Source organism: Canis aureus, chromosome 5, assembly GCF_053574225.1.
Source record: "Canis aureus isolate CA01 chromosome 5, VMU_Caureus_v.1.0, whole genome shotgun sequence".
Lineage (NCBI taxonomy): Eukaryota > Metazoa > Chordata > Mammalia > Carnivora > Canidae > Canis > Canis aureus.
In genome coordinates this window covers 15,407,143-15,428,147 of record NC_135615.1, presented here as the reverse complement: position 1 = coordinate 15,428,147, position 21,005 = coordinate 15,407,143, and the positions used below count along the sequence as shown (strand labels likewise).

The following is a 21,005-nucleotide window of genomic DNA, read 5'->3' as shown; positions in this document are numbered from 1 at the left end:
CACATGCTTCCCATTTGGCATCTGCCCTCCTGCCCTAGAAGACAATCTCCCGGAAAACAGGACCTGTGTCAGTTCTGTGTATCACTGCTCATGGGAGCCAAGAACAGAAACATAAGTTCAATAAATATATGCTTCATGAATGAGTAAAATGAATGCATGACTACTAGAAATTGGAGCATCTTTTTATTCTTCTTTATTTTAGTTGCAGAATTAAGAAAAATCTTTGAACCAAAGAGAAACGAATTTTTAGAAATGAAAAGGTAAGATATTTATCGTACCTAATTAGAAAGTAGAAGAGCTTGCTGAAGCAGTATTCACTTTTTCCCGAGAACTGATTTCCATGGCTCACGAGGTCTGTTTTGGTATCCTGCACAGAAAAGAAAGAATTGCCAGGCGCCTAGAAGGAATCGAGACGGACACCCAGCCCATCCTCTTACAGAGCTGCACGGGGTTAGTGACTCATCGCCTGTTGGAGGAAGACACACCCAGATACATGCGAGCCACAGACCCTGCCAGCCCCCACACTGGTGAGCATGCTTGCCTGGTGGCCTGCCATCAAGCCTTTTTATCCAGTGCTATTAGAAAATGAGATATTCCACAAAAATGAATTGTGTAGATGTACTTACTTATTAAATATACATTATTTGTGAAAAACTGCAATGACACATATATCAGCTCTGCCCTGCTCCAGTATCATAGTGGTAAGAAGTGATTCCTACTGTTGGTAACTCCTGGGACCCCTAAAGGGCAGGAACCATGTCTCCCTCTTAGTACCTTCAGCGCCCTGGCACAGGACCTGCTGCCTGAGATCCTCAGTGAGAGTTTTTAGGGGTCTGAATGAGGCTCCTTTAAACAGAGTACCCAGGTGCCCAGCACAGGGCCTGGGGCCCGCTCGAAGCAGGGAGCATTAAAAGTGAACCTGGACCTTGAGTGGTTAGTTCTTAGTCTAGGTGTTTATGTAATAAACATTCTATTTAATGTTTTGGATATTTGTTTTATATTAAGCAGTATTTCAAACGTGACTTTTTTGATAACTGTCAATGTTAGGAACATCAAATATTCAACTTGGCCTTGGAAGAGGATGACCCATATGGGGGGCTGTTCTTCTTACCCCATTCCTGGCTCCGCAGCTCTGTGCTGCTGCTTTTTATAGCTAGTGTTTTCTAGTTTCTTCCTCAGAGAGGGCTGTTGATCTCACTTCATGATGTAATCATGTCACTTATCTGGATGTCCTGATCTTCTGTGGCCAGAAAACTAGAGAATTAAGATTTAAGTTACATGGAGAATCAAGAATTAGGCAGAGTTCCAAAATTTAGAGTCAGAAATAAACCCTCGCTCATATAAAAGTAAACCTATGTATTATATGATAATTTAAGCATCACATATTCGTGAGAAATGTAGACTTATTTAATAAAACAGTACTGGGAAAACAGGTTCTTGTACAGTGGGAGAGGGGACGTAGCCCTCTTCTCATTTATATGAAAGACAAAAAGGGATCCCTGGGTGGCTCAGCAGTTAAGCACCTGCCTTCGGCCTGGGGCATGATCCTGGAGTCCGGGATCAAGTACCGCCTTAGGCCCTATGCATGGAGCCTGCTTCTCTGCTTCTCCCTCTGCCTGTGTCTCTGCCTTTTCTCTCTGTGTCGCTCATGAGTGAATGAATGAATGAATGAATAAATAAATAAATAAAATCTAAAAAAAAAAAAAAGAAAGACAAAAAAAAACCATGGAAAACATGGGTGAATATTTCATTCAAATTGAATGGAAAAGGACTTTCAAGACACAGAAACAGCTGGAGAAATCAAATGACCAGGTCAATCTACTACATAGCAATTCACATCTAGACTCCAAAAAAACCTTCCACATAGACAACAAAATATTAAACAAGTTTGAAATATTCATGAATAAGATTCAGGTTCATAGTCTTATAAAAGTGCATGCAAAACCAATAGAAATAGCACTATGAATCAATAGAATACAGAGCAATAAGCTTGACCAGATATTCCAGAGAAGAAAAAAGTAATAAAAATGGCTAATAAATAATTTAAAAATGCATATATTCTCTTTTTCTAGTAATGAAAGGAAATTTTTAAAATGAATACTCAGTGTTTATAAGAGAACACATCTTGCAGATTCAAGTGTAAATTGATACAAACTTTATAGAAATTAATTTGGTAGTCTAGGAAGTTTCTTAAAATGATATACTTTCTGATAAAGCAATTAGATGTTTATCTGTTGTGATAGTAGTCAGAAAATCAGACTGATTAAAAGTTAGAAACAATGAAAAAAAAAAAAAAAAAGGAACGTAAATGCCCAGGAATATGAGAAGGTTTAAATTAGTTATGGAATGTCTATCAGAATATTATGAAGCCAGGGCACCTGGCTGGTTCAGTGGTTGAGCATCTGTTTACCTTTGGCTCAGGTCGTGATCCCAGAGTCCTGGGATCGAGTTCCACATCAGGCTCCCTATAGAAAACCTGCTTTTCCCTCTGCCCCTGTCTCTGTTTCTTTCTCTTTTTCTCTCATGAATCAATAAATAAAATCTTAAAAAAAAAATGCCTAACATGAAAACAGGAAGATAAAACTCCAAATCACCAATAATGACTAATATATAGTAATCAATAAACTGCTAATTTATTTAACATTTCTATATATTCCTTCTAGTCCTTTATAAAATTGATTTCTTCTATATAAAATAATTCATGTTTTATGTATCCTTAATGTTGTGTATATACATTTCCCTATATTTGGAAGTCTTATTTTAGGGACATAAGATGTAGTACTTGATCCCAGAACCCTGGGATCACAACCTGAACCAAAGGCAGACGTTCAACCACTGACCCACCCAGGCACCCCTAGATATTTTCTGTATTAAGTATGTGTGCTACAATCGCAGAACTCCACTTTTGTTAAAAAAAAAAAAAAAAAAAAAGAAGGGACACATACACGAATTCGGTACATACTGAGAGGGCCCTTTGGTTACTGTCAGATCCTGTGAAACCACAATCTGTCATTTGTCAAGTTACAGTGGTTTATTTATTTATTTTTTTAAGATTTTATTTATTTATGAGAGACACAGAGAGAGAGAGAGGCAGAGACACAGGCAGAGGGAGAAGCAGGCTCCATGCAGGGAGCCTGACGTGGAACTGGATCCCAGGATCCCCAGGATCACGCCCAGGGCAGAAGGCGGTGCTAAACCTCTGAGCCCCCGGGGCTGCCCATTACAGTGGTTCAGGTATCTGTTATCTTTTCTAGAGGACTCCCAACTCATCCTCTGGCCTCCTACGTGAAATATTAAACTCAAAAACAGAAAGGTAACTAGGTAAGAGGCAGCCAGCCAGCCAGGAGTGAGGAGCGGAGCGTTAGCGGGGGCCGTGGGGTGGGTGGCTAGCGGGTCTCCCTGCGGGCCTCGCGCTTCTCCCGCAGCCCAGGTGGTCGGTGGCGGGATGCGCCTGCTGAGATGCGGGTCCTCCGCAGCGCGGGCGCGCAGGTGCATGCTGTGCACAGAAGGCGGAGGGCTAACCGTGCGCCTGTCCTTGAACGCTGTCTGTGTGCCCCGTGTGGTCCCCTTGTAGGCCGGTCCAATGAAGACGAAGACACCTCGGATTCCTCGGCGGAAAAGCAGACCCGCTCCAGGCTCTGCACGCCAAGCTCGGGCGTCCACGGTGAGCCGTCGGGCGGTCCAGCTGCCCCGGACACGCAGGCCCTGGAGTCCAAGGCCGAGAGAATCGCGCGCTACAAGGCGGAAAGGCGCCGGCAGCTGGCCGAGAAGTACGGCATAGCCCTGGATCCCGAAGCCGACGCGGAATCGCAGTCCCGATACTCCAAGTCCAGGAAGGACGCGGAGGCTGCGGACAAAAGGGCTGGGAAGGGCGACAGGCAGGCCGAGCCGGGCCCGGAGGCGAGCTCTGCGCACCCCAGGCCCTGCGTGCGCGAGCCCAGGGACCACGGCCTCCTCGCGGGCGATGGTCTGTCCGACCCCGACGTGCTGCTCGGCGCGGAGAACCACAGACGTGCACAGGAGCCCGGCGCCGGCGGGCCGCCCCGTGACCCGGCGCCCCCGGCCGAGACTGCCTCGCCCTGCCCGTTCCCCGGGCGAGAAGGCGCCTTCAGTGAAGTGCCGAGGTCCCCGAGGTCCCCGAGGTCCCCGAGGCCCACGCGCAGCGCGGCCCCGGCCTCCCTGGGCCCCTCGGCCGCTGACCCGCCGCTGGCTCCCGAGGCCCGAGCCAGGTAAGCGTGCGGCCCGCGGGCTGCGCTTGTGTCTGCTTTGCTCCCCAGCCGGGGTCTGGGCACCCCCGTCCTGCCGAGGGTCTGCTGCTGGCGGAAGTAGGTAACAGAGCAATGTTTAAACGTCCACAGGAACAGAACCGGTTCTGCCACAGCAGGACGCTTCAGCTTCTTCTTTTTGCAAATGATAAGCTGACAGGTGTCGTGGGGACACTTTGATGGGAGCCTCCCATCACATCGGGACCCTTCTTTTTATGCATTTCTTACATGCCTCTAATAATTGTCTCTTTTAATATATATTTTTCTATAATTAAACTCACGCTAATTGGTGACTGTTTTGTTGCTGTCATCTAAAATCACAAAGCAGAAGGACCACGAACACTGTGGAAGGGTCTGGGTTTAGGGGATGAAGTATGACTGCAGTACACCCTGAAAATAACTGTAACGTATAGCTGCACGCACAAATACATCAACATGCTAAGAAGACAGCTGGGTAGAAGAGCGCCTCATTGCAAAGATCAGTCATTAAGAGTAATTGTCCTACACAAAGACAACAGCACAAGGACAAACAAAATTTAAAAAGGTATAAAATCGGAAACTTTTCAAATGCCAGAAGAGAATATATGTTCCTAAACTTAAATTTCTAAATTTAAATTTAAAATTTCTAAATTTAATTTAGAAATTTAAATTAAACTTAAATTTAAATTTAGAAATTTGAGTTTAGATTTCTAAATTTAAAATAAATTTCTAAATTTAAATGAAATTTAAATATCTAAATTGAAGTGAAATTTAAATATTTAAATTCGGTAAGTGTGATGACCATGTTCAAAATGCAATTCACTTAAACGTCCTACTTACAAGTTTGGGGCAATTGTCTAGGTAGACTGCTAAGTATGATTTTCAGTCCAAATAAGCATTAGCTTCTCAGGCGAATTGAGGAGAGGTGAGGATCCAGCAAATTTATTCTGGGGGGAAAAAAAAGTATTGCAAAATACTCCTATTTCTTTCATACTGGAACAGAGCAGTAAATGTGGTCCTCTTTAGGTGCCAGTACTACAACTGAAACAGATCATTTTACTTATTGAAGTTTATTGAGTCAAAGACCTGTCCCTACTTACTTGATCATTCACACTAAAATATTTAGAGATGTTAGTTCCTTAGAACTAACTTTACTTTAAATACTTTAAAGCCTGATTTGGGATTCTGAGCGCCTTTGTTCAGCTTTTGGACTTCTTGAATTTTGAGACTGTGACCTGTTGTCTCAGTTTTTGAAATGAAAATCTATTTTTTGGGAAGCCTGCATTTCACAGTAGAAAAAATGTTCTTGCCTTAGTCACTGTCAAAGCCAACTCTTTGTGTGCTTTGTGAACAAGACAGAGAAACCTAGCAGTCCAATTTAGAGAGGAAATTAGAAATTTATAATTACATGGGTTTAAAGAAAATTCAGAGCCTAATTTCTGATTGCCATATTATGAAAACTTGAGTTGTTAACATGGCATCCAGGTTAGTCATCAAAATCACATAAAATCCTCATTGAGATCTTGAATCATTTGTAATAATAACTAAAACTTGGCTGGATGCTCCAGGTAGAAAGATAAGGTATATAATAGTTTTGTGTAAGTTAAAATCTTAATATTTAAAAATCATCTAGAATGTGAAATCTTAAGAGATATTTCTTTCTCAATTATTTGAAGAGGCATATTACTTGGAAGTTTCCATAAGCCTAGCCTCAGCCTCTTAGCACTTGACTTTCACAAAGAGGGGATTAAAAGAATTAAAAAATTGTAAAGGAATTCTTGAGGAGGCGTATGCTTTATTTATCTGTTTTTTGATTTTAAAAAGGCATGTGTTTTTTAAAAGCCATTCAAGGCATACAAATTTATGATTCATAGGCAGAGAAACCAATCATTTCATATATATTAGGAAACTACTGTCATATATTAAAAAGGATGGAACATAATGTGTGACAAGTATGACATTAAAAAATAAAGATATAGGGCAGCCTGGTGGCTCAGCAGTTTAGCACCTGCCTTTGGCCCAGGGCGTGATCCTAGAGTCCCGGGATCGAGTCCCACGGCGGGCTCCCTGCATGGAACCTGCTTCTCCCTCTGCCTGTGTCTCTGCCTCTGTGTGTGTGTGTGTGTGTGTGTGTGTGTGTGTGTGTCTCATGAACAAATAAATAAAATCTTTAAAAATAAATAAAGATAGAAGATATAATAAACAGCATGGAGGTTCTTCAAAGAGTTAAAAATAATCTACAATTCAGTAATTGCACTATTGGGTATTTACCCCCAAAATGCAAAAACACTAACTCAAAGGGATACATACACCCCTGCATTTATAGCAGCGTTACCCGATTATATATACATAGATAGATACATAGATAGATAAAGATAGATATAGATATAGATATAAATATAGATATAGATATGCTATTCAGCCTTAAAAAAGGATGAAATCTTACCATTTGCAACACATGAGTGGAGCTGGAGAGTATAATCCTAAGTGAAATAAGTCAGAGAAAGATATATACCATATGATCTCACTCATATGAAATGTAAGAAACAAAACAGATGAGCAAAGGAAAAAAGAAAGAGGGGCAAACCAAAAAATAGACTCTTAACTATAGAAATCATAGAGAACAATTTGATGGTTAAGGGTGAGTGAGGTGATAGGTCAAACATGTGATGGTGATTTTTTTTTGTGTGATGGTGATTAAAGAGTACACTTATCATGTTGAGCACTGAGTAATGGATGAAAGTGTTGAATCACTATATTGTACACCTGAAACTAATGTAGCACTGTATGTTAAAAAAGGATTTATTTTGTATTGACTATGGCAATTCATCTTGTAAAGACTTATTAAATGGATTAATATTCTACTTAGATGTCCTTTCTTTAGAGCCAGGAAATACGGGTATCAGAAAGCCATGGTCATCTGATTTCCATTTGGGAAGAAGAAACACAAAAATACTTTGTGAATTATAACAATAACCAAAGAAATTTCAGTGTCTTAATAACCATAAATGAAAATGCAATGTCATCCAATATGGAAATATGTAAAAGAAAAGTTTAGGGAGATTAAGGAGTGACCATAAAAAGTATCTACAGATAATGAAATTATTTTATACCACATGAATTTGTGGTATTGAGATGGAATATTTTTCTCACTGCTACGCTATACTCTCTCATCACCTACCTCTGCCAAGTATTTTGGCTATTAATCTCTGAATTAACTCATTCCCATTACATCATTTTATTTTTTGCTCACTAGCAAGAGGCTATTCCTTTTCATTAATTACAAAAAGAATGTGTCACTCATAAATATACTATCAAAGACTTCCTATGGCATCCTAAAAATTCTACTATAAGCCAGACATCAAATGCACAGCTTCTGTATTTCTCTACACACACTAACACATGTGCATACAGAACAGTCAGTATACAGTTAGGAGCATTCTAAGCTCATAACTGTCTATAGGGCAATATTTAGCTGAGCAGTAAATTTAAATTTATTAGAATTATTTAATGTTCATTTGAACACGTGTATCATTAAGAAAATATGTATGTCAAGGGTCTTTAGTTCAAAAATCCTATAGCTGCCTGGGAGTGCAGGTGAACACATCATTCTGAAGCAAATGGAGAATATATATATATATATTCTCCATTAGAATAGAGCCTAAGACACCTCATTTTTTTTTAAAGATTTTAAAAATTTATTTACTCATGAGAGACACATAGAGAGAGGCAGAGACATAGGCAGAGGGAGAAGCAGGCTCCCTGCAGGGAACCCAATGCAGGACTAGATCCCTAGACCCCCAGGGGGTCAGAATCTGAGCCAAAGGCACCACTGAGCCACCCAGGCTAAGACACCTCTTAATCCTCATCCCCCAATCCTGCCAAGCCCCTCAATTTAGAATTTTAGAACAGTGTTTAAGAGTTCTAGACTACCAGAACTAGTAGTTCAAAACTACTAGAGTAGTTTTGCCGATATGAACCTTCTTTGCTAATTCAGCCATTGTGAATTTTAGAATAAAATTCAAAGGGATCTGGGGGCTGTGGATTATTCAAATTTTTAAAAATCTGAGCTCCTGTTACTAATAGAAATCCCAAATGCAGAATTTGTATTTCTTAGCTAATAAAAAAAAAAGAAAATGCATCATATTTTTATTTCTAAACTCATTCCCTGAGCCCCACCCCTGCTGTTTTCCTGAGCGTATACTGTGACTCCCAGTTCTCAACGACCTGTTTATTAGTCAAAGAGGAAAATTATACCTAATTTCCCAGTCGTGGTCCACTCTAGAAAACCCTCCTTTGTTTGTTTCATGACTCCACTTCTGTCTCCGCCCCTTTTTCTCCCACTTAGCAAATTGCATCATTAGAAAATGAATATGGTATGTAGAGCCATCCCTGAAATTTGACCCAGGGAGAGCTGTCATTGGTCAATGATGCTTTGTCCACAATAGGCCTTTTCAGAGACTTGGTGACAGGCAGATTCAGCCAACTGAGAAGGAAAGGGGCTTAGGCAATGCTCTTATAGGTTATTTCTGATTATATTTGCTCATCTTCCGGGAGCGTCTCAGTCTAAAAACTGCCGTCGGAGCCTCAAACTGACTGTTTTCCTTGTTAATTGCCTGTTAACCTGCCATGATAGAAATGTCCACAAGGGAGTGATACAGAGGAAGAATGCTGCCTCTGGCCATCCACGTTGCATTCCTGTCTCAGCCCCTGTCCCCCAAGAGCAGGAGTGTTCCTGACATAGCTTCCAGGTCAGACCAGGTGTCCTAGAAAACCTAGATCTCTAACACCTAGGTCTCTAAAGAAGAGGCCTGCCAGTACTCTCATAGATCTCCTAATGGGATGGAACTCTTTTCACCTTTTAGCCCCTGTATCCCCAAACATCTTCTTTTCACCCTGCTCTGCTAGCTTTTGACTGTTAAAATATGGTTAACTCATTCCCATTTTTTTTCTGTTCTCACTGGCAAGTATCAATTTCTGTTCATTGAATTAAATTATGAATGTCACCCAGAATCCTAGCTAGTATGTCCTAAAATTCAAATGTCTGCCAGATTTTAAGTGCAGAACCTGCCATGTGCGTGTGCCGTCCCACATTCGTGTGCCTGCACGTAGACACAAAGCAATCATTAGTACTTTTTCTGAACAAGCAACTTGAAGCATATAAACTGTTAATTTTAATGAGATGCCTAAGTTCATAACCATTCTTCTTAAGCTGAATACTGGTTTTTAATTAGAAGCTGTTATATTATTAGAGCTGGGCACCCACAGGGTGAAACTAATTCTACTGTGCTGGATTTGACTTCATTGTGGCAGCAGGAAGCACTTTTTAGTCTTTTGATTCTTAGGAGTTACAGGGAGTGAAAGCCTATTATTATATACTTAGGGATACAACCAAAAGCAACTCCCAACCTCTATGACAACTTAGGGTGAGTTCTTGTTTCCTGCTAGCCAGTTGCCACATCATAGGAGAGTTCTGTTATACCCAAGGTCACCATCTCACTATTTTGTCCCAGTGACCCTGTGGTCCTCTCCCAGGAGAGTGACTTCTGCCCTATAGAGAGTTGCTTCACCCCAAGACCCCACAAAAATAGATACTCAATGTTAAGGAATTTTAAATTCTTAGAAACAAAAGTAATCCTGGAGATTATTTAAACATCAGTTTTATACATGAAAAAAACTAAGGATTAAAGAATTAAATTAAGACCATATGGCTACTTTGACAAAGTTGACCATCATCCATCACCCATTCATTCAGTCAAATTCCCTGAATCTGCCAGTTCTTTCCATTGTGCTCTGCTCCCCTTACTTATATCAGTTCTATTATCTAACACAGTGGAGAAGAGTTTGCTGGTTTTGCCCTTTGAAGGTTAGAGATTTTTAGGAAAGAACAGAGGAATTAGAGAAACAATTTATGTGGATTTACATAAGGTCCTTAAAAACTTGGCCCTTATAAGCAAAATGAAAACTTGTAATTTAAGAGAGTTCATCCTAGGCATCCACGTATCCATGCATACCTCATAGGCATGGATTTATAGATTAATTTCAGCTCTGACATAGTTTAACTAATCATTGAAGAAAATTATATTGAGTCTCCTGTGTACCAGGCACTGTGCTCCTACCTGGCTATATTATTTAAAAAAAAAAAAAAAAAGTGTAGGAAATAACTATAACACAATAGAGTCAGTAAGGTTCTAGAGATCAAGGTTGGGTGCCAGGGGAATACCAAGATGGCGTATTAATTTTTCCTCCATGGAGAAGTGGTCAAAATTGAACCAAGTCCTTACAGATGTGGTGAATTTGCTAGCCATGGAAGGCAGGCTGCTCCCAGGACCAAGACGTCAATACCCAGTGAAGATCTAAGAGGAGGAGGTAGGATGAGGCCAAGTGCCAGGTGGGGAGCAGTCATGGAGTGCCTCAGATGACACAGCAGGTGTTTGGCCTTTGCCTTGTATCCAATAGGAAATTTCTGAAGCATTTTAAAGCAAGGATGATTGATTTTGCTTTTTAGAAAGATTGCTCTGGAGGAGTATGGAAGGTTGGTTGATCAGAAAGAGAGTTGATTCCAGTCAGGCAGGCCACAGGTGTGTAGGTTGCAGTTACCCAGGCATGAGATAATGAAGTCTGTGCTTTGAAGTTGGCCTTTGTCATTAACTTGGTCCTGTTTGGCATTTCATTAGATAGTCTGGCAGATACCAATAATAGGCTGATTAGATTTCTGAAGGAGGGATTGTAAACAAGTTTGGTGATGGTGAGGAAGAGAGTGGAAGGAGGGATAGAACAGGAAGAGAGAGGAGAGAGCACATGTACCTATGCCAAGGTTGGAAACTAACAGGATGAAATTTAATAAAGTCCTCTACTTGGGGGGGAAGAATCAGCATACAAGTTCAGTATTGGGGAAACCTGATTTAACTACAGTTCATGGGAAACAGACCTAGAAGTTTTAGTTGACAGTAAATTCTTTATGTGGCTGCCAAAATGGCTGGTCCAGTCTTGGGGTACAGTACTGAAAGTGAACTGCCAATAGCACAAATAGTCCTGGTCCACCCGTGTTCTACAGTGGTCAGATTACATCTGGGTATCTCGTTCTAATTGAGCTGTTGACAAATGAGAACTTATCCAGAGAGTCTACTTTCCTGTCTGCCCTGCTTTCTTGACCTTTCAAAGTCTTTAGAAACTTCTCCCTGTCTTAATAGAAACTAGAGTCATTTTAGAAGTCTCTTACACATTCTCAGATGCTTAGACTCTCAAGCCAGTCTGTTCTCATTATCAGATTGTCATTTTCCCAGTGTGGTTCTAAGGCTGAAGTTTGGCATGGCATAGGGAGCCCTGTTGTTACCAACCTGGCTTCTCATTGATGATGATTCTGCCTGAAGGGAAGCACAGAAAGAGATCGTGAATTTGTGAGGTGTCTCACACATGCAGCTTCACCTGTACCTCGTGTCTTGGGAAGAGGGACATTCAAATGCCTTACTGCCTGCTGACATACCCAGGTTTAGCAATTCTGTCAGGATGGCCCAAACATGGCAACAGGAATTTAGTATTATGCTGATCCATAAGATCAGTAAGGATGATCTCGATGATGGCATTACTTTAGAAAACAGGCCTTACATGAAGGGGACTTACCTGGTCAGAGTCATTTTCTTGTCTCCTTCCCTGCTACTGCCAGCATCTAGCCCATACCAAGTATTTCAGTTGATCATTTTTGAATGAAGGTTCTGTTGTCTTCTGTATTTTCTTCAAGCGTCACCAGACTGTAACAGTGCTACTTGAAATAGCAACTCTGCAAACTGTTTATCAGCCAGTGACCTATGAGGGACTTGCAGCTGAGTATGAATCTTGGGTCCTTTTCTTCATCAAAAATGTCATGCTGTGAGCAAAATGTCAGCTGAACTAAATGGCAGGCTTGGGAACTCCACTCTTGTGCTGGTCTCTTATCTAATCATGGCCTGGTGACACCAATGAGCAGAACACACTTTGAGCGCTTACATGTGACAAGGCTCTTTCTACTTTCTCTGAAGCTGGAGTTCTTGTATATGATCTCGAGTCATTGTGCTCGTAAATATTACTAAGCTGTGAGTGGGAATCATGATGTGGGGGGTGGATAAGGCTGCTTTTTGGGGCCTCATTGAACTCAGTCTCCAGTCCTGAATGGCTGATTTTTTTAAATTTTATTTATTTATTCATGAGAGACACAGAGAGAGAGGCAGAGACATAGGAAGGGGGAGAAGCAGGCTCCATGCAGGGAGCCCGACGCGGGACTTGATCCCAGGTCTCCAGGATCAGGTCCTGGGCCGAAGGAGACGCTAAACCGCTGAGCCACCTGGGCTGCCTTGATTGGCTGATTCTAGGTTAGTCTCAGGACTAAGGCAGCCAAGTCCCTGAACCACTTTGTTCTAGCAAGGGGTGGTTAGAATCTAAGCGGAGAGGTGGAAATCCCAATCTAGCTGGCACTAGAAGCTTGAGCCACTTTGGAAGAACCCCTAGGGCACCTTCCTCAGACTCCAGTGCTTTTCTAGATAGTTCTATCTATGTGCACATACCTTCCATCATTGCACTTTCTCATCTGAGGCTGTAGCATTTAGGCATTCAGATTAGTTCAGAGGGAAGCTGGAAGAAATTTGTTATTTCACGTTTATCCTACTTCTGCTTCAAGAAGGCTCTGTATTTCTACCTTTTCATTGCTCAAGAAGTCATCTATCTATCTATCTATCTATCTATCTATCTATCTATCTATCTATTTAGAGAGGCAAACAGGAGGGAAAGAGAACTAAGCAGCCTCCACACCTAGTGCGTGAGACCAATGTGGGGCTTGATCTCCTGACCCTGAGATCAGACCTGAGCTGAAATCAAAAGTCAGATGCTTAACCAACTGAGCCACCCCAAGAAGTCCCCACCTTATAATCCAACAGTGGTATATTTGTTAATTGAGGTACAGTTTTGGTACAGTTCACATCAAAATGCACATATTTTAATAATGCAGGTTGGTGAGTTTTGGGAAGAGTGTAACCGGTACTATAGTTGAGATAGAAAAGGTTTACATCACTGCTGTACCTCTGTCCACCATTGCCTGTTCTCTTTTTGCATGGACCTAACTTAGTATCATACACTCAACTCATGTTGTACCAAACCAACCCTTCCCACCTGGTTAATTTTTTTAACTAAGTTTTAAATATTAGACATAGTTAAGCATAACATTAAAAGGACACTGCATTAAATAACAGCATCAATGTAATATTTTTTTAAAAAAAAAAAGAACGTTAAGTATTATTTGCCACTATTCAGATGTGATCTTTTTGTTTTTATTTTTAAAAATTCACCTAATATTATACTACTTCTCCAAAACAATAGCCCCTTGGCCCCAGAAATAAATTTTGTACTCTTATGAAATGACTTTTTTTTTTAATTTTTTTGTTTTATTTATTTATGATAGGCACACAGTGAGAGAGAGAGAGGCAGAGACACAGGCAGAGGGAGAAGCAGGCTCCATGCACCGGGAGCCCGATGTGGGATTCGATCCTGGGTCTCCAGGATCGCGCCCTGGGCCAAAGGCAGGCGCCAAACCGCTGCGCCACCCAGGGATCCCATGAAATGACTTTTTAATCTGGGTTTGAACATCCCTTAGCCACCTGTCAGTCTTACAGTCCGATTGTATGGAAAATGTGGTCCAAAAAGTTCCATTATAGGGATGCCTGGGTGGCTCTGTGGTTGAGCGTCTGCCTTTGGCTCAGGTGGTGATCCTGGGGTCCTGGGATTGAGTCCCACATCAGACTCCCCGCAGGGAGCCTGCTTATCCCTCTGCCTGTGTCTCTGCCTCTCTCTGTGTGCCTCTCATAAATAAATAAATAAAATATGTTTTAAAAATTTCCATTATATTCCATAGTTTTAGCATGTCTGTGAATTAGCCAGATCAGTTTTACACCTTGATCCACCATTTTGGGAGCCAAGCATTTAATTCAAAAGGAAGAAATTAAATTGGCTTCTCCACTAATGTCAACACTTAAGAGTGACCACTCTGGGCAGGTTTCTCAGCCTCTTTGGGCATTGGGGAGAAAATTTAAAGAAAAGAAAGTAAAAGATCCAAAATAGATTTTGTGGAATTGACTGAGTTTAGCTCACATTTTCATTTGTTATTTATTTATACATATTTTTGCTTTTAAAGGATGAAAAGAGAGATTTGAATTTAAAAATTCCAGTAACTATGCTAAACATGTATGTCAAAGTAAATCCCTGAACTGTGACAGTTGTCTAGATCAATTATGAAGGTATGCCAAATTACAGTTTCTAGAAATGTTAGATCTTTAATAAGATATTTTTATTGTAGTATAATTTATATATAGTAAAATTCACCCTTGTTAGTGAAATTTTGTGAATTTTGTCAAATATCTAAAGTTGTGTAACTCTCACTACAATCAAGATATAGAACCATTCCATCAGCCCAAAGATTCCTTTGTGTGCCTTTGTGGTCAGTCCTTACCACCACCTCCAGGTCCTACCAACCAATAATCTGTTTTCTGTACTACAGTTTTAGACTTTTAAATATATAAAATCAAATTCCTTAAGTATTTTGTTCTTGTCAGTTCCAAAGAAGTCATATAAGAATTGAATGAAATTATTTTTTTAATCATAGGAGAAATGTAGTATCAACTATTTAGAGTATCATCAGAAAAGGAATCCATCTTAAATGGCTGAGATTTAAACTTACAAGATACTTCATACAGAGCTGATTTTAAATTTGTGATTTCCTAGTGAATTCTCAGCATGCAGTGAAGTCAGGTGTCCATGCTAAAATTATTTTCCCTGATGCACACATTGTACCTGTGGCATAGCAGACACATGAATATTTATCAATGAATGTTTAGTTGATAGTTAGCTATTGTGATGCTGAGCCTGAAAAGTGCCTATGAAAGTGGGAGTTAGATTGTGAATTAGGTGTCATGTCATGTTGTCATTTTCTGCATGTGCCAGAGGAGGAGGGGCAGCTAAGAGACCCAGTCAAACTATAATATTCACTTGGGCCTCAGAGTACTTCTGATTCTTTCCACTTAACACCCAGCATCACCTGCTCCCAGTTTATCCCTCCCATGGATTTTCTTATTTCCAGATGGTTGAGTCTTACACTTGTCTTCTGCTATAGATGGCTTTGGTGGGGAAAGGAGACAAGGTCTCATGCACCTTGCCCCTGCAGTCCCCTCCCACCCCAGACTCAGCAGGAGGGCCTTCTGAACCAAACTGCTCTTCACTGTTGGACACCTTTGATTTCATGTTGTGCATTTGGAGAAAAAACAGGAAGAAGATAATTAAGTTTTGTAGGATTTACAGGTAATTTCCAGGCTTTCTGCTGAAGGTAGAATAATTGCAGCTGAGACCACTATCCAGTCAGAGTTGTGGGTATGGCCAGGACACCTTTGGTGCCTTCCTTGCTTAGCCTCAGAGCACGTGAACACTGGCATCCCCACTACATCATCTCACTCCAGCCAGGGAGGGGTTGCTCATTCATTACCCATTCATTTTCCAGAATTCAAAGCCTATAGCACTGGAGAGGAAGATGTAGCCTCAAGGGTCTCACAACACTTGGGTTCAAGCCCCAGCCTTTCTTGTGATCTGGGCCAGTTAATATACCTTTCTTTTTTTCTTTTCTTTTTCTTTCTTTTTTTTTTTTTTTTTTTGTACCTTCCTTGCTTTATCTATAAAATGAATCTAAGAACACCTCTGAGGGTGTGTGTGATCATTGAACAGTTCATCCATCCCACAAAGGAACAGGTATCGAGACCTGTTCCTTCCCACACACTGTTCTGGGTGCTGGTGATACAATGGGCTTTTCTCAAGAAGCTCATTTCCCCTACTGAATCTCCCTCCCCTAGGAAAAAGCAGCAAACAAGCATGCAACATGATAAATGTAGTAAGTGCTATGAAGAAAATTCGAGCAATTCAGTAGAGGGAGACAGAGAAATGATTGGCAGTTGCTATTTTGATATAGAGTGGTTAGGAAGGACTCTTTGATAGGATAGTAGTTAAGTGAAGACCTACATAAAATGAAGCAGCCTTGCAACTGTTGGGGTGAATTGGCCCAAGCAGAAGTAGCACCCACAAAGATCTGAGGGGACTCCATGCATGGAGCATTTGAGGAGGGGAAGAGGAGGTGAGAGAGATGTGGGGGAGAGGGGTGCACAGATCAGGGAGGGCCCATCACCAGGGCTTTGGGTGAGTTGTGCTCTAAATGATGTGTAGAGCCGTATAAGGGATGGAAAAGAGGAATAACCGATCTGGCTGCTAAGCTGAAAATAGAGTGTAGGTGGGCAAGGATGAAAACAAATAGAATAATTAGGGGGCTATCTTAGTAATCTGAGTGAGAGATGGTGGTCGCTTGAACTAGAATGATGGCAGCAGAGGGGAGGAAAGAGGTTAGGTTTTGAGGGTCACCAGGGGAATTGCTGATAACAGATGTGGGGCATAAAAGAAACCAAGGAATCGAAGAGGAGTCTTGAGACGAGGCAACTCGAAGTGGGGCATTGTCATTTGCTGAAATAGAGAAAGCTCCAATGCAGGTTGACTTTGGAGGGATACCAAGAGTCCAGTTTTTGGACATGTTATACTCAAGATATCCACCAGATATCCCAATGGAAGCATCAAGTGGACAGCGGAGTCCAAGAGTCTGAGGTGAAGGGGAGGGAAGCATGGAAGTAGAGACTGATGGGAACATCAAGGCACTTGAATGTCAGTGGAGGAGGAGAGGAACCCATCTTGGGCACCCCGAGCTCTAGAGGGGCAGGCGGTATGGGGAGGAGGAGACCCAGAAGGCTGCTGAGCCAGGTGAAGGGAGGGATCGCCTGCATCAGATGCTGCTAGTGGATGAGGGAGAGAAGGACCAAGGAGGGAGCCTGTGCTTCGAGCCAGGGGGCGAGGCATGCTCTAAGCAGCCTGTGTCCAGAAAGTGTCCCATTCAGATGAGGTGTCTCCCCATCCCTTCTCCTTATTTTCTGGTCCTGATGGCAGAAAATATCACCAAAGTAAGTGCCTCAACCAAAGTCAAGGATCCTAGAAATACTTTGAGAAATACTGTTCTAAATCACTCCTGCTTAAGTAAACGTACTTAAGACAAAATCATCCTCCTGGTTGAGGCTGGACCATGTTCCTTGAAATCATGTGACTTCTGAATTAAGACTCTGTATGTCTCATCTCTTTAAAATATAAAAGCAGTAACTCGGAGATGGATAGTTGGATGTTGTCTATGAAAAAAGGAAGGAGAGGAAGAGCATTTGAAAGGGCTTGCCACATTCTTGGCATGATGCCTTCTCTACTTTCAGTTATTTATCATTACATTCATATGTATCATATGTGAAATTGTCAAAATTTGAGTATTTGCTACCATGCTCATAGTTACTTGGTTGTTTAGCTAGAGGGCTAAACACCTGAGGTGTAATGAATAAATGGAGCCCAGCAAGGATCCCAAGTCTCTGTATGATTTTCACTTTTCAGATGCTGATCCATCATATTCTTTAGCTCCTGATTTTTTTTTTTTTTTTTTTTTTTTTTTGGTGGTGTTGACCAAGTTCTAGTCTTATCAGTGAAAGTCATGTTCAAAATGTTGCACAGCACTTCTCAGTTTACAAAGAATTCTGTTATACAAAAAGCATTTGAGTCTTAAAATAGTTTTGTGAGGTAGGCATCTCAGTTATATTAACTTGATGGTTTTCAAAAGCAAATATCTGTTGCTCCCTCTTCTACTATATCCTGTCCTGGAGTGATTGCCTCCTTTCTTAGCTGCAAATGATAAGCTAATTATTCCTATGTTTAAATTAGAAACTTGATTGATTGATTGATTGGTTTAACAGAGAGAAAAGCATGAGGTGAGAGAGCAGCAGGCAGAGGGAGAGGGAGAAGCAGGCTCCCTGTTGAGCAGAGAGCCTGATGTGGGGCTCTATCCCAGGACCCTAGGATCATGACCTGAGCCAAAGACAGACACCTAACTGATGAGCCACCCAGATACCACCCTTAAAAACTAGACCCTTTAAAAAAAAAAAAAAAAGATTTTATTTATTTATTCATGGGAGACACACACAAACACACACACACACAGACAGAGATATAGGCAGAGGGAGAAGCAGGCTCCATGTAGGGAGCCTGATGCGGGACTTGATCCCAGGATTCCAGGATCACACCCTGGGCCAAAGGCAGACACTAAACTGCTGAGCCACCCAGGGATCCCCAAATAGACCTTTTATAATTGGAAATAAAACAGCTTTCCATACATCTGATTTTTTGTTCACTACTGACTAAATTACTGTAATGCTGGGGATAGAAGGGTGGGCTAACAGGTTTGGGTATAGAAAGATGGGGATTCCAAGCCTAGACTATGACAGATTTCAGTGGTCACAAGAAAAAGTACGGTAGTGGTTATAGACTGGTTCTTGCCTGTCAGCTTCAACTAAAACTTGAAATAAAATGACTTTTAGAAAATTAAGATTATTTGATTATTATTCTCTTTTCTTGGAAACTGCTTTCAACTAAAATGTGTTTCTAGCCTAGTATTGAAAAAACTCTTACAAATAAGTTGGTCTGGTTTTTTTTTTTAATTTATTTTTTATTGGTGTTCAATTTACTAACATACAGATGGTCTGGTTTTAAGCTGGTAAACATTCCCTTTCTGCATTGTAAGGTGATATAGATCAGCAGTCTTCACCTCCTGTGGCTTGCTTTACCACAGGGTTTTCCTGGCCTGTTCTAAAATATCTTCAGCCTGGCATAATTCCTTCATAACATTCAACTTTGCATTATAGCTGAGCGTGTGTTGAAGAATGTATGTGTAAATCATATCTTGCCTGTCTGTAGTGTAAGTTTTTTAATGGCTGAGATGATGCTTGAGTCACTTTTGGTACTTCTCAGAGCCTAGTACAGTGCTTCGTACATGGTAGGAACTCAACAGTTATTGAATTGACCTGAATTAGTAATGGTTATATAATCGTTATGTTAGTTCCCTTATTTAGTGACAAATATAAAAGGAAAATGTACAAGAGCAATTAAAGATATGATCTTATTGAATTTCTTTTTATTTATCTCCTTTATGTGATACATGTCATTTTGCATGGACACTATCTTTATATTTGGCTCTTTACCAATGTACCTTGACAAAACTTATAGATAAGTTGATATTTAATCCGACTTCTTACAAGAAAACTATCTGGTATTTGTGGGGAAAGTGTGACTTTAACAGACTCCTAATACTTTCAGATTACTTGGAAAACACTTTAGGAGGTGGCTTTGGATATATTTCAATCTCTTGGGTTTAGTAATGGGCCACGTGTCCTTGGGGGTTCGTGAAGTGAATATAAACTCCATGGCAAAATGCACTTACACATTTTCAAAAGCCAGAACTAGTCTTTACTTAAAGACTTTACTTAAACAAAAATCTGCCTTTATAGTTTTAAATTATAATTGTCTGTAGATGTGTTGACATTCAAATAGAAATTATCTGAAGTTTTGTCTTTTGTACGTGATAGTACCGGGAAACCCAAACATGAGTGGTTTCTCCAGAAAGATTCCGAAGGGGACACACCTTCTCTTATCAACTGGCCTTCCAGGTATATCCCAAGATGAAAGTCTTGGCTTATGTGTAGTGAGTGCTTCTACTTCCCTGCTGACATGCCTTGCTCTTCCACACATTACTGAATGAATGCTAACTCTCTTCTTGCCCTCTTAATGGCAGTGTTTTTGAAAATTATGTGTTCACAAGGAGCTGCTGGAAGTTACTTTTTGAATGTTTGCTTTTCTACTCCAATTGCCTTAATCCCTGCTAATAGTATTTCCCCCCTCCTCTTTTTTCCCCTTTTTGAAAATCTTTTGGATTACACTTCTTCTCACTTCTCTCCTTTCTCACCAACCCACACACCACCAAGTGGGGGCAGTAGTGAGCACCTAAATAAAGCCTCTTGGTTGCTCTCCTTGAGTCACTCTAACCAGCTAGTGTCCCATCTGGTCAACACCAGCTGGATCCACCCAGCACTTCCAGCCTCCTCCTCTCCATGTCTCCTCATCTCTAAATCAATAGTTAATTTTCACCAGTTGCACTTAAGGCATGTGCTTTTAAAGGCAAACAAAAAACCCCTATCATTTCATTTTTAAGGTTGGGGGCAGGGAGAGGCGGAAGGAGTAAGAATGAATAAGGCTGTGGCAGGACAAAGCACCCATATACTGAGTTTCTAACAGTCACTTTGTTCTCAGCTGAGGACAACATTCAGATTGTCTCTGATTAGAAGGACACATTCCACAGGAGAACTTGAACCACATTTCAGTCTTCTTTTGATTAACAAAGCTTATAAATATGAAAACCTCCAACACTGGCTAGTCTCTGGGAAAAATAACAACTCGGAATGCTTTCTTTTTTCCTCCTGAATTGTTCATGGTAACTGCCTTTTATGTGTGTCTTTGATTTTTTTGTTAACGAAATATACATAGATATCCTACATGTTGAAAAACATGTAGGCGTTTATATCAAATTTAGCTGGGTGCATTTGTCATTTAAGGAAATATTCTCTTCCGAAACTGTCATTAATAATTATTTTTGCTGACCAATATTCAGGAAATGAAGGTTTAGCCCCAAGAAATCACTTTTCCCACTCTAAAAACGTGTTTTACTTTTTAAAGATGATTGCGAATTAGTAATCTATTCTTAAACAGCTTCAGTGGTTTCTCCTTTCTCACTACATGGCATTTCAAAAAGTAAAGATAAGTACCAGCTACTGCTATTAAATGGTTAAATACTAA

At 40.8% G+C, this 21,005-nt stretch overlaps 1 protein-coding gene across 19 annotated transcripts in view; it reads left to right on the top strand.

Moving 5' to 3' along the window:
* The window catches only part of SVIL (supervillin), a 230,599-nt gene that overhangs the window by 142,915 nt on the left and 66,679 nt on the right, over nt 1-21,005 (top strand). For 13 of the 19 annotated variants that reach the window (XM_077896945.1, XM_077896946.1, XM_077896947.1 and 10 more), the window contains 4 exons: nt 203-260; nt 376-527; nt 3,575-4,229; nt 19,742-19,822. In XM_077896945.1, coding sequence (XP_077753071.1) covers nt 253-260; nt 376-527; nt 3,575-4,229; nt 19,742-19,822 — 896 coding nt within the window. In that variant the 5' untranslated portion in view covers nt 203-252. The remainder of the gene's footprint in view (nt 1-202; nt 261-375; nt 528-3,574; nt 4,230-19,741; nt 19,823-21,005) is intronic. The other 6 variants (XM_077896939.1, XM_077896950.1, XM_077896952.1 and 3 more) reach the window with 2 other exon arrangements.